Raw genomic sequence first — 13,841 nt, 5'->3', positions numbered from 1 at the left:
GAGAGAGAAAATCCTAAGCATGCTTCATGCTCAGCGCAGAGCCCAATGTGGGGCTCGAACCCACGACAGCAAGATCACAACCTGAGCCGCTATCAAGAGTCAGAAACTTAACCGACTGAACCACCCAGGCGTCCCTATTACCTTGTATTTCAAAGCACTTTCACACGTGCATCAAACCGGATCCTTTCACGACCCTGTGAGGGCAGATATCATCATTTCATTTGAGAAAATTTGGGCTCAAATTATGAAGAGCCTTCCCCGGCGGCCCTATAGTGCCTGGGACTCTGTCTTCTCCCTCCCCATCCACTTGTGCTGTGTTGAAAACTGGGTCTGATTCTACTTAAATGAAGCCATGTGAGGGTGATTTCTTTCCTTTATCAACACTTTCTAGCTAGGACCACTGGACGGGGGGGGGGGCAGCTGTAGTTAGCTTATAGAAGAATCTGAGGCAGTTCAGCAAACTCGATCCCTGCCCACACTGAGATGGGAGAGCAAAGCACATGTACACGAATTGTTGCACAAAGACATTTCAGCTGTGGAAAGAATGGGGGAACTGGGATCACTTGAAAGGGATGCTAGTGGGCGTAAGGTTGAAGTCTGGGTTTTCCTTTTAAAGATGATACATCAGAATAAGAAGCAGAGAAAGACTATTTTGGGTGTGAGATGGGTCTCTTATGAGAACTCTAATTTTAAATCTAGCTATATGCAAACAAAAGCCCAGACGTTAGGGAAGAGCACACCTCCTTCCTCCCACTGAGCCCCATGGGGGATGATTTTTATTTGGGAATAAGGAGGTGATATACAAGGCACAGGGCTGAAGAGGATGACAATTTATTTTTTTAATTTAATTTTTAAAGTAATCTCTACACCCAACGCGGGGCTCGAACTCACAACCCCGAGATCCAGAGTCATGTGCTCTGCCGACTGAGCCAGCCAGGCTCCCTAAGAATAATTTCTTTCAATCTTGCAAGTGGATCCATGGAAAGCTGCAAGCGTGCTGACCACAGTGTAAAACAAAGACCCTTTCCCTTGGGGCTATGCAGGACTTTTACCTGAGTCAGGATCAGTATCTCATATCCATAAGCATGGCTGTCTCTCCCTTTTTCTGCCATTGTGGGGCGTGCGGTTGACTGCTCCTCCCCACGTCTTCTCACAAGACTTTCAGGGTCCAGCAATTCCCGGCCAAGAAAGAAAAGTGGAACCATCCCAGTCCCTCAGTGGATTCGGACAAAAACTGGTAATAAAATCAGATACAACTGCAACAGGAGACGCTGGAGAAGAATCAAGCCGGGTCTATCAGGATTCGCACATGAGACAGTACCCATATTTAAGCTGCATCAAGGTCACCAGCATCACCACTATCTGGACAGTTGGGCATGCATTAAGGGGAAAGTGATTTTCTATGTTTCTACACTAGTAGGTTGCCTCAGTAAGATGAGAGACCTTCCATTTGAAAAAAGAAGTCCTTAAGCATAATTAACATATCTATCTTTTAATTTTCCAAGAAGAACTGAGTCTCTAGAATGGAATAGGCAGAAGCAGTGGTTTCCCTGACTGTTTCTGATTCTTACCTACTACGCCCAACTCCACAATCGTCAGGTGCCCACATCAGGCATCAGAAACAGAGAGGGATAGACATATTTCTATACCCTCAATGGATGGTGAAGCTTGCTACTCCCATCCAGTGGACATGCTGGGTCAAACGCTCCCCCAGCCCTGCCACCTACACCGTAATTCACCTCATATACTCCTTTTCCAGTCTAACTTTTCTCTCTGCATAAGATACTGGAAAGAGCATAGGTGTGGAAGTCAGGAATGCCACTTGCCAGTGGTTGATGTTGGGAGACTTTATTGTACTCTCAGACTCTGTTTTCTTTATCTGTCAAATAATCATTATACTATCTTCATGGGATTGCTGATTATTTAATGAAATAACAGACAAAAATGGTTAGAAGGTAGTAGACATTCTTTAGTTCCTGGGCATTTACCTGGGAAACTAAAAGGTGGCATGAGCCAAAACAGGGAATTATTTCTCGTGCTAATCTTCATACTCCAACCTTTCTTGAATGTCTTTATTTATTTATTTGTTTATTTATTTATTTGTTTATTTGGTGGATTTCATTCAGGCAGATTTAGGCAGGGGTCAATAATTTCTTTGGTCTCTGTGTATAAGGAAGTCATAACAATTATTCAGGGGCCCAGATTTTCTGGCAGAGTCTGGCAGAGTTCTCCCACCTCTAAGAGCTAGAACAGTGGCCAACTGGTTGCTGGGAGACAGAGATACAGAGAGGAGACAGAACCCTAGCCAGTGCTGGACACCCACACCACCCAGCTGGAGCCTTGTGCAGGAAGCAAACTCATGGCAAAATGAAGGGTCAGAGCCCTCCTCATGAGAAGCAGCTTCTCTTGCAAAACAAGGTCCATTTTCAGGTGCAGAGCAGGCCAGGTAAGTCCTGCTAGCCTGGAGAGCTATATTCCCATCTTGTGTTCCAGTGTTTGGTCCTGTGGCTCGGTGCCACTATGAACCCACAATTTTCAAACTCAGCTGATTTCATTGCTGTTCCTTAGTCCTCTGAGATGATCTCTGCTTCCTCCCTCTCCGACTCTCCCTTTCTGACTCTTGCTCACTTGCAACTCAACCCTGCCTCCTCGTCTTCAGCGATAACTGTGCCTCCTATGAGATGAAGAAAGCTGAATCACGCAGGAATATTCTCCAAGTTCTGCCTCTCCTAATACTGGTCTAGTCCCCTAAACCTCTAAAGAGTGTGAGGGTTCTACATGATGGGCAAGCAGCAGGCCTCTCTGGTTAGTTGGGTAACAAAAGAGATGCCAGGTGCCAGGAGGAAATTACTTACATTCATTCCTAACGTCCCCTCTCCATGACTGTTAGCCGCTCCCACCAAAAAGACTTTCCTACATTCACTCCTCCCATCTGATTTGCCTGATTCCCTTCTGGCTGCTCTGAGAACGTGCTCCATAAGTCTGTCCCTGTCTCTGTGACCTATGCCTCTCTGTGCTATAGCACAACCAGGGATGCCTGTGAGTGTCCTCCAGTCTCTCCCACCCTAAGGGGGGAAACTCCTCCCCAATCTCACGATCCCCTCCAGCTAATATAAAATTCCTCTTCTTCCTTGTCCTGGACTGCATTGTGTGCTCCCAACATTCAAATGTTGAAGTCCTAACTCCTTATTCTTCTGGGTATCTCTTCATTTGGTCCAAAGGCTCCCACATGCAGTCTTTGGCTCTGACGCTGCATTCCTTGTTCCTTAGGGCTCTCCCTCTTTACCTTGTAGGTGCTGAACACAAAATTCAGTCCTAAGCCCACTTCCCTGATCCTCCTTGAATGGGCTCATCATTCTCATGGTTTCAGCTATTTTGGAAATTTGTTTATGTGTCCCAAATTTATAACTCCAGTGTATATCAGCCCCCCATATCTAAGTATCCACTCAATGCCTCTTGTCTCCCCAAATCCATGTTTCCCTCAGGATTCCCTAGTTGATTATCATTAGGGCTACCAGGCCATCCACAGTGTGGATGCCAGTCTTGGAGGTCTGGTTTCACTGGGGGAACTAGAGGGGCTTTTCCATGGTTCCCTATCATCCATGGGGTAAGCAGGTAACTTTCTTCAGTGGGCTTGCAGGCATGGCCCACCTGTTCAGCCTTACCTCTGCCCACCCTTTCAGTGCTCTGGGTCACCAGTTGCCCAAATTCAAAAGCTGTCTCTCTTCTCAAAGCCCTTGCTCAAGCTAAACACCAAGCTGAGGATGCCTCCTACGCTAGCCCTTCCCCCCCAACCCCCACCCTGCTCAGGTGTACCTCCTCCAGAAAGCCCTATCTCCTTTCCCCTCTTGCTCCCCACTGCTCCTCAGATTCCCATGCAGAGAGCTGTCTCTGCCCTTCCCACATTCTTTCCAGCATAATCTATTTATATGTCTGACTCTCTAACCAGACCTCAAGCCTTTCTTTTTTTCTTTAAATGTTTTATCTATTTTTGAGAGAGCACAAGTGGGGGAGGGGCAGAGAGAGAGGGGGACAGAGGATCTGACAGCACAGCATGTTCAACTGACTGAGCCACCCAGGCGCCCCCAGACCTCAAGCCCTTCCAATGGCACGGACTGTGCCCATGTAATTCTTGGTGTCCTGTTCAAGGAATAAGTTTTGAAACTAATAGACTCGTCTACAAAGTCTTTGTTAACTAGAAAAACAAATTAGCTGCAACATTCCAGACCTTACACATTCTGATTCTTTAAGGTTTTGACCATGTCTGGCATCACTTTTTCAGTTACAGTCCTGACTAATTAATTAGCTAATATAGTCTTAGCTGGGCTATTATTCCTTTTGGGTTTCTGTTTACAACACTATTTGGGCCGATTTAGGCTGGAAGAGCCAAGCCATCTGGAATAAGATGAATGTGTCTGTGGATGAATTAAACCTCCTTATCCTCAACTTCTGACTTCTTTTCACTCACCTGGCTTCTCCCCCACCCCCAACGTTGTAGATTTTAGGGATGAAGAGGGAAAAGGAATTTGTAAAAAGTGGATCCACCCACTTACTTGAAATTTATGTGGCTTTGTCACACCAAATCTGTGGGATTTCAAGTTGGGATTATTCATGTAGAGACATTCTTATTTACAAATGTGTCCTCCCTGAAAAGAATTTCTCCAACCAATTGCCCAGCTGCTTCTCAAACACATTTGTGATCCAGACCTGCTGTCAACAAAAGGTCTCCATAGAAAACATGGATCTGTTTCATTCCTGGCTGACAGTGCTTGCTCGGCATTTTACAAGAATGCTTCCTTTTTTTTTTTTTTTTTTAAAGGAGCCAAAACTCAGGGAATAATGAATAGAGAGAGAATTCTCAAGTAGAAATAGTCTCATAAGCTAAAAGCTTCCAAAGGGTTAAAATATGGAAGAAAATATTGCTTTGTTTGTAAAGAGCAAGTTTTCAAAAGCTCAGCTAACTTTATTTTTTTCTCCCAGTTCATAATCCAAGAGTCTTACTCGTAAAAGATGGTTATACTTCAACCCATATCTCGATTTACAACAGCCATGAAATAATAGCAGTATACACATCCCATAGAAAAATATAGTTCTTGAGCCTTTGAAAACTGAATAGAATGAAATTATAAAACAGTTCTCTTGGTAATACAGAAGAAAAGAACTGAATGCTGTGTTTGAAGTCCATTGCAATTATATCCCACATGAATAGTTGTTGTTAGAGAAAACCATCAGAGATCTTGCCTCAGTCCCTCTCTGGAATCCCTGCTTCTCTGCAGCACAGAGGCAGTCTGGAATGATGGAATCCCACTGGCCTAGAGAACAGAAGATCATTGCAGGTCACACACTCCACCTCTCCATGCCTCAGCACCCTCCTCAGCCCTGAGACCACTCCCAGTGCAACACACCCACAAAAGGATGCTCTGTAATGTCCTTCTGGCACCCAAACCTTCTTCTTTGTGCCCAGTGCTGTGCAGAGCAAACTGAACTGAGCATTCCAGAAGGTTAAACATAAGGCACATTATACACGATTTCCTTTTCATTACTGCCACTTCCTCTGTGGTCACTAATTTCAGGGTGGCCAGACCTTAAAAAAGAGACTATACAGGGTGTGTGTGTGTGTGTGCACGTATGTGCTCGCACATGCATATATGTGTATGGGTGTGTGTGTGGGGGGGGGGGGGTCCTGGGGCAGGGAGGGAATTTTTGAAGGTCACTTCAAAAGTAAGATGAGAATAAAATAGAAAGGAGCTAGAATACACCCACCTCATCCTGCTTAGAAATACATAAGGCTTGAGGCAGATGAGTTGCAGAAATCAGAGAGAGAGAGCTTCTCTGTTTGCCACCCACAGGCTGCCGGGACACAACACAGGCACCTGGGCAGAGTAACCCTGGTGATGGCACCGATAGACGGTCACAACGATGACTGTGCACAGCTTCCGTAACTCAACCTGAAACCAGGCAAACCCCTTTTCAGGTTTCGTTTCCAGCCCCGCATTTGCTGCCAAGGCTCACAAGCCTTCTGGGGGACCCAAGGCCAAGTTTCACTAACTTGGATGCTGTTACCAGGCAAAATTAAAGTGGAATTAATCTGCCTCCTGCACACGCTCTAGGTTTATCAGTTTATTTCAGATAAAGCCTGAAAATTCCACATATAAGTTGTCCACAATTCAGGAGGCAAAGATAGATTTCCAAGTACAATCAACCAGTATTTCATCGTAGGGCCGCTGAAACCCGAGCCTCTGTTTTTAACCCACATTGCTAGACTGCATTCCTAGTCGGGAGCGTTTGGTTCCATCTGGCCATTTCATTCCCGGTCAGATAATACCAGACGTATCTATGTAACATACAAGCCACTGTCAAATAGCACTGAGCCATCTCCCCGAGACAGCTGTTCCACACAAGGGCTTCATTGTCTGAGAAAAGCTTGTATCATTTTACTTCAAGAGCTGGGGGAACAAGCATTCTGTCAGCTGCCAGGGCTTGGAGGAAACCTCACTCACTGCAGATTTTCATTACTTTGTTACCAAGCCCCAAACCCCACAATGGGCTGTTAGGGATGAACATTGGAAACAGGAACGAAAGTCCTCGCTCTGCTTCCATTTTATCAGGGAACATAATAGCTCCACACACCCAGAGAATTTATAGTTATGCTTTTCAAAGATAACACGACACTACCAGGCAACCACAAATGCCTTTTCTCATGCCGCCCTTGGTCGTGCGCGTTTAACCGCTTCAGGTAAACCAGGAAAGTGCTTTCCAGTCCTGGAATGCCAAAAACAACGTCCCTAGGAAGCAGCTGTCAGACTCAGGATAATGGCATCATAAAATAATTGAGAACTGAAAAAGTATTTAAAATCGGATGGTTCCTTTCTTTTTTTAACTCTCTAATCAAGAAACATTACTGCAACTACCCCACCCTGCATCTATACCTCACGTTCCCATTGAGCGAGAAGGTTCGGCTTCCAATTTCTTTTTTATCCCCCAGGAACGCAGTGTATTTTACATTTAAACAAAATGTAACAAAATACCTTATATTCTTATGAGCCTGATGACTGTGAATGTGATGATAGGTAGCTTATTCCAGTACCTTCAGCTGCTGTAGGCCTTTTTTGGAAGGGAGGGTGGGATTTTTTGTGTGTGATAAAATATACATCAGACCTACCATTTCAACCATTCTCTCCCTCCCACTTTCTCCCTCCCTTCCTTCCTTCCTTCCTTCCTTCCTTCCTTCCTTCCTTCCTTCCTTCCATACACAAGCAAGGGAGGAGCAGAGAGAGAGAGGGAGAAAGAGAATCCCAAGCAGGCTCCACGCCCAGCGCCAAGCCCCATGCAGGGCCCGGAGCCATGACCATGAGATCATGACCTAAATCGAGAGTCAGATGCTCAACTGACTGAGCCACCCAGGCGCCCCTGAACCATTTTTAAGTGTACAGTTCAGAGGCATTAAGTATATTCACCAAACATTTTTGAGTATTTAAGAATTGGGATCATTCCAGTGCCTCAGAAAATAAATTAAGCAAGTATGGTCCGAGTCTTCCTTTCTCTCACTCTATTCTACTTACACTTCCATGATGATTTTGAAGACTACGTATCCTGGAAGGGATTTGTCAAAGAGCCACCTTCGTCATGTACCCTGAATGTACCGCCTTGTACGGGACCCAAAGAACACATAAGGTGGCTTGGCCAAGAGACAGATATATCTGGGCTTGACTCATTTGTCAAAGCTATTTTTCTGGGTGTACACAGATTTTTTTTTTTTAAAGCTGGTTACTCAGAAATTGGCTGTGCCTACCAGACAGGCTTGGCCTCTCTTCCTCACCGAGCCTCTTATAAAAAAAGAAAAGGTTAAATTAGAGAATGAGTAAAACAAAGGCTCTCCGCAGCTCCGGTCCCAGTTATCAGAACAGAATTGTGGTTGCCAAGGAGCGAGGGACAGATATGTATGGAGAGCTTTAGAGGACAGCACTGAGTGACACACAAGAGTATCATTATCTTGTCAAATGTTATTCATGTTGTATCTGTTCCATCAGACACTTCTGTGTTCTGTGACCTTGGACAAGATACTGCCAGAGAGCTGTTTTGAGGGCAAATAAAACACCTGTCAGTGTCCAGCCCATTGCCCGGGGTATTGTAAGGACAAGATGAATATTCTTTCATGTGCTTCTGTTCTCCATTCTTCCCATGGAGGGTGGCTATGGCTGTCTGGTCAGACCCTCACTGATTTGGATTTGCCTCCTTTGGAATTGGCGCCTCTTTGACCTGGGCATGTGGAGTTACCTCTGCACTATTCAGAATTCTGGAATGCTGGTGAATTGAAGCTCCTGGGCCTGAAAGATAAAGCTTGCAAGTGCTTGTCGCATGGAATCACATCCCAAGAACTGGGCAGGACATACAGGATTCCTCCAGATCATCCTGCTGAGCGACACAGAAGGGTTCTACCATTTCTTTTTTTTTTTTTTAATTTTTTTTAACGTTTATTTATTTTTGAGACAGAGAGAGATGGAGCATGAATGGGGGAGGGGCGGAGAGAGAGGGAGACACAGAATCGGTAGCAGGCTCCAGGCTCCGAGCCGTCAGCCCAGAGCCTGACGCGGGGCTCGAACTCGCGGACCGTGAGATCGTGACCTGAGTTGAAGTCGGACGCTCAACTGACTGAGCCACCCAGGCACCCCGGGGTTCTATCATTTCTATGCCAGGTGTTCCTCTCCCTCTGCCAAACCCTTGTTCTGATCGGCAGGGCTCTTAATCTCACCAAGGATCCCCCCGCCCCCTTCCTACTTTTGGCAACAACGACTTCTAGTTACTCATTGAAAATTCTGTAACTACTGAAGAAAAAACATTTTGCAAGGTAAAATACTTTTGTAACACAGAATTTCCAAAATATTTCCCAGACTCAAATACATATTCACTGATCCCCTCCTATGTACCAGGATCCATCAGAAGGGCAGTGTCTATAAAGATGAATGAGATAAGAATAATTTCTGTCCTCAGCTTATTTTTTCAGTGGAGGAGAGAGACACATAGGCTGCTGTAAAATAATGTTGGAAAGAGCTGATAGACAGATATACAGGCTATTATGGAATCACGAGGGAGACACACCCAACTCAGCCTGAGGGGAGGCATTCCGCAAAGACTTTCAGAAGGTGAGGCCCAAGCTGAGACTTGAAGGGAGAGCCATATTTTGTAGGCGAGATGGGCTTATGTGAGTAGATGTTATGGATTTGAATCAGTTTTGTACATTTACAAAAGCATGCATAAAGGCATTTTCATCTAAACTTTGTGTTAGTTGTTTGATCTAAAGTTATAAAGTTATATTAAAAAAACTAATAATTTGGACTCTTCACTACAGACCATTGGCTTTCAAACTGTATTCTAGAAATCCTAGGATTTTTTTGAGATCGGGGGGTTGTTAGGGACCTTGGTCCAAGGGACAGTGGACGCTGAGCAGACAGAACTCACTCAGACCATCACCTCCACTGTTCTGTTCTATTTATTGCTGCTGAGTGTAACTATTTTTAATTAGAGAAGGGGTTTCTGATATTAACATATGTTTCAAACGAGGAAGGAAGACCAACTCCCCAGTGAAGCAGGTTTCACCGCATACTTGCCATCTAAGACTAATTTATCCAGCTGAGTACTTTTAAAACAAAGTACCAAGAAATACTCCCACCCCTAGTTATCTTTGTCTGTTCTGCAACCATGACCCTCACACCTCCCCCCAGGCAGCAACCTTGCAAAATAAAGTGGAGATTTGATAAAATGTATCTCTACTGCGAAGAAAATGTCAGTAAGGAGTATAGCTTATTAATGGTGGGATCTTCAGGGACAAAGACAGCAGTTTTTATTCTTTAGAAGAAATCTCATTATAGCAAAATACCTTCCTATGGAATGGATTTGCTAAATTCTATTTATAAATCAATGCTTTAAGTAACATGTGAAGTAAAATTCTGTAACAGTGAATAAATGGGTTGCTCCTTCATGTTCATTACTTTGGGACTTTTCCAAGAGTGCACATTTCAAAATACAAAATGCTTCTCTTTGATCCTGAACACACAATGAGAACCTGGTTTTCTGACAAGATTGTCACCTTTCAAATACATGTGTTTGTATCAAAACGTGGTAACTTGTCAGGGCTCTTTTAGTGTTGCAGAAGATTTTCCTAAATCGTTATACCATGACTGTCCTTGTGCATCACTATAAAGCTGGGTTGAGAGAAGTAGATCCAGTCTTAGATGGGAAGAAAACACACGAGTGACTTTCCTGGGTCCTATAGGAAGTCAACCAGGAAGCTAGAATGAGTCCTGAACTAATGAGGTGAAGGCACCAAAATCTGAAAATTAGCTTGTTCTGTTGAGCAATAAATACATTAGAGGCTGTTGCTCCTTAGACACCAGCATTTTTCCTAGGAAAATCTAATCAACTCTGGGTATAGCCACCAAGGGAAAAGAAGGGAGGAAGATGTTACTGCTAAGACTTCCATACTGAAACCCACCCCATCCATTGCTGCTGGGTGGTGTCTCCCTCTCCTGTCACCAGGGCAAAAAGCTAATTCTGCTTGTGGATCAACATTCAGGTGAGCCTGGAGTGACATCAACGGTTAGGGGCAACTGTCAAGGAGGTTACTCTTCCACTGCTAAGTTGTTTGCACTTATAACATGAGGAACGTTTCAGAAACCTACTTACGGGTTTTCTAACCTGCTCATCAAGGCAACAAATAAGCTAGTCAGCCAGTTGATAGGGTTCAGGCAAGAGGAATGAGTGCAGAGAAGAGCTGAGAGCAAGACACAGGGAGGAAATCCCACAGTCTGCTAATTATTCTTTTCCAGACTCAGCTTTCATAAAAAAAATACTTCCTTGATGGAAAACTCACTGCCTCGTGACACAATTAGTTCGGTTCATTTAGTAAGTCTATTTACCACAATTAGACATAGGCTCAAGGTCTAATTATAAAGAAATTATTGATATTTTTATTAGGGATGATAATGTATGAGGATTATGTAAAAAAAATCCTTATCAGTGGGTACATAGTAATGTGCCACAATGCTTTGGACTTTCTTTAAGATAATCCAGCAAAAATGAGTAATGGGGGAAGATAAGAAAATGAGGCTGGCCAGTGGTGTTGGGTGATAGGTACATTGTACTAAACTCTCTACTTCTGTGCATGTTTTATATTTTTTATGAGAAAAAGTTAAGTGATTTAAAAAATAGGTCTAAAAAGTCACATCATAACAATACTCTTCTAGGTAGTTCCCACGCAAAAATGAAGATAGGCTTAAATGCTTACCCCTAAATGCCTAAATTTCTTTGATTCAAAAATATCATCAGTTGGAGGATCCACCATTCATTTGATAATTGTTTTTCAGAGGAAAATAAACACACGACACTGAAATACACGCTGATTATAAACTGTATCCCAATTTCAGAATTGTTAAAAATGTGGAAAACATGCCTTAGAATTGAGGTAACCTGGTCATTTTGTCAATTGTGTGTGTGTGTGTGTGTGTGTGTGTGTTTAACGTAAGCTCTATGCCCAATGAGGGGCTTGGACTCAAGACACTGAGATCAACAGTCCCATGCTCTATGGACTCAGCCAGTCAGGCGCCCCTTGTTGTCATTTGTTAATAGGAATTATTATGTTAAAAAGCCAAGTTTGAGAATAACAGTGTGCACGGCCCCCATCATTTATTTATTCATCATTTACTTTAACCCGTTACCTTGAAATTTGTGTTAACTTAGTGGCTGAGGGTTTGCCTTCCTAAAACCAATGAAAGTGCATGCTAAACGGGCTTATGAATCTGAATAAGCCTGGTCCCTACTGGCCTATGCATTATCGGCCTTGTTTTCATATCGTAGGTTACGGAAATTAATAAAACTGTGAGATTATAAATGCCCAGTGCACCTGCACCGGTGACCCTGGACACTCGTCAGAATTACTGTCAATCCCTTAAGAATCAGCACCCATTTCAGGATCCTCTTGGGAAAGAGGAGCGGTTGTAGGAACTCGAGCTGCCCCCCCCCCCCCCCCCCCCCACGTTGAGCTTGGTACTTTTCAGAGAAGAGATCTAGAGCTAGAGGGCATGGGGCTGGAGCTGGCGAAGGTGTTACACCCGCCCAGCCGGTTTCTTTTTATCGTGCAGCGCGGGGCATCTGGACGCTCAGCCGGAATGGCCCAGCGGTCCCACCCAGTCCGGGCGGCGGGGTGCGGAGCTGCAGGGCCGGACACCGAAACCGGCAGGGAAGGGAGCGCCAAGCCTAAAGACGCCGCTCAGCCCGCGCGCGAGCGCCGGAAGTGCGGAGTGCGCAGCGGGCGTTACTTACTGTCTTCCGGCAGGTTGTTTTCCCGCTCTTCTCGCTCCATCTGCTGGCACCACCCTTCCATGCGGTCCCGCTCTGCTTGGAGGAGCTTCAGAAACCAGTGGCCGTCCCGGTGGCACACCGACCTTTGGACGGCCTCCAGGGGGTCTTCGGTGATCGAGTCAATCCAGGGATCCGGGGGAGGCAGAATCGAAGGGTCAAAATCCGCATCGAAGTCGTCGTCGGCTGCGCAGGCGTGGTAGTGGTTTCCTGAGCCCTGGATGCTGACGGTGGAGGTGCTCGCGTCCCGGGAGAACTGTCTGGCCATTGGGCCGGGGCACGAATTGTCCTCTATAGACTCCAGAGAGTTTTCCAGATTATCGTGGAAGTCCAGGTCGGCCTGTACGGCTGTCGTCACGCTGTTGGATCGAGTGAACCTGCGGAAGCTTGGAGGAATGGAGAAAGGAAGATTGAGTTCAAGGCTATTTCTCGAGGCGAGAGCATTTCTACTTTTCTTCATGGGTATGGCAGCAGGGGGTCCTACCCTCTCAGTCTGGCGGGGGGGTGGGGGGGGACGATAGGCCCTTGACACAAGCATATCGGTTGCGATAGCTCTTATATACATATCATGGCTCTCTCATTTTTGTTCAATACAATATTAAAGCATCTCTAGAGAAATGTTAGAAGCAATGTGTGTAGCTGTGAAAGCCAGCAAAATGTCCAGAGTCCCAGCTTCCTCCACAGAGCTGGGATGGCTCGAATTCTGATATTCAGGTTGCTGAGGGGTAAGGAAACAATTCTGCATAATTTGCTTAAAAATCCAGGAAACAAAAGCAACCCAACCTGGTCCAGGCCTATTGTGAATCCTGCATAACCACATTTTTTTCTAGGGACAGCGTTTACGAAGTAAGACTTTCTGAAAGCAAACCAAAATGTCATTAGGTTCCTCTTAAAATTAAAACTCCTTCCCCTGGTGAGGATTCATTCACCTGTCTCTTGATTGAAAGGTCATTATTACCATTTGACACAAAGCCTTTGGGGCAAAATCAGCTCACAGTTCTAGAGTTCTCTGGTACCATTCTCCTCTGCACCTTTAATTTCCCTTCCCACAGTCCTTGTACCAAGAGGATACAAGACAACCTGTTCGCAGATTCAGTCTGAGCATTTTATAAGGATATTCATGTAATCGGTGGTTTTCAACCAGATGGCTCTGACATCTCTAGTTGACCCTGACAATGAAGGGGAGGGCATATGGAAGGTGGGAGGGGTGGAGAAGAACAGAGGACCAGTGAATTCTTTCTCAGACAAGGGGTAAGGGGAGGTGTGGGCCTGAAGTAATTTAAAACACTTACAAAAAACTTCATTAGCTCGTAGAGCAGGCAGGCAACAATGGCAGAGAATATAAGTCTACTGAAGGCAGCGTCTTTTGCCTGTTGCCTACTCTGTACTTTTTTTTTTTAATTGTTTGTTTATTTTTGAGAGAGAGAGAGCAGGGGAGGGGCAGAGAGAGGGAGACAGAGGATCCAAGAGGGTTCAGCCACTGACAG

The 13,841-nt window shown here is 45.0% G+C and overlaps 1 protein-coding gene across 18 annotated transcripts in view; it reads right to left on the bottom strand.

Moving 5' to 3' along the window:
• The window catches only part of DLGAP1 (DLG associated protein 1), an 892,830-nt gene that overhangs the window by 16,410 nt on the left and 862,579 nt on the right, over positions 1–13,841 (bottom strand). For all 18 annotated transcript variants that reach the window (XM_060613343.3, XM_060613345.3, XM_060613340.3 and 15 more), the window contains one exon: positions 12,319–12,740. In XM_060613343.3, the coding sequence (XP_060469326.1) occupies positions 12,319–12,740 (422 nt within the window). The remainder of the gene's footprint in view (positions 1–12,318; positions 12,741–13,841) is intronic.

The sequence above is a fragment of the Panthera onca genome, chromosome D3 (genome assembly GCF_046562875.1).
Source record: "Panthera onca isolate mPanOnc1 chromosome D3, mPanOnc1 haplotype 2, whole genome shotgun sequence".
Taxonomy (NCBI): domain Eukaryota; kingdom Metazoa; phylum Chordata; class Mammalia; order Carnivora; family Felidae; genus Panthera; species Panthera onca.
The sequence above is the reverse complement of the archived record's forward strand: the minus strand, read 5'-3'. Positions and strand labels throughout refer to the sequence as shown.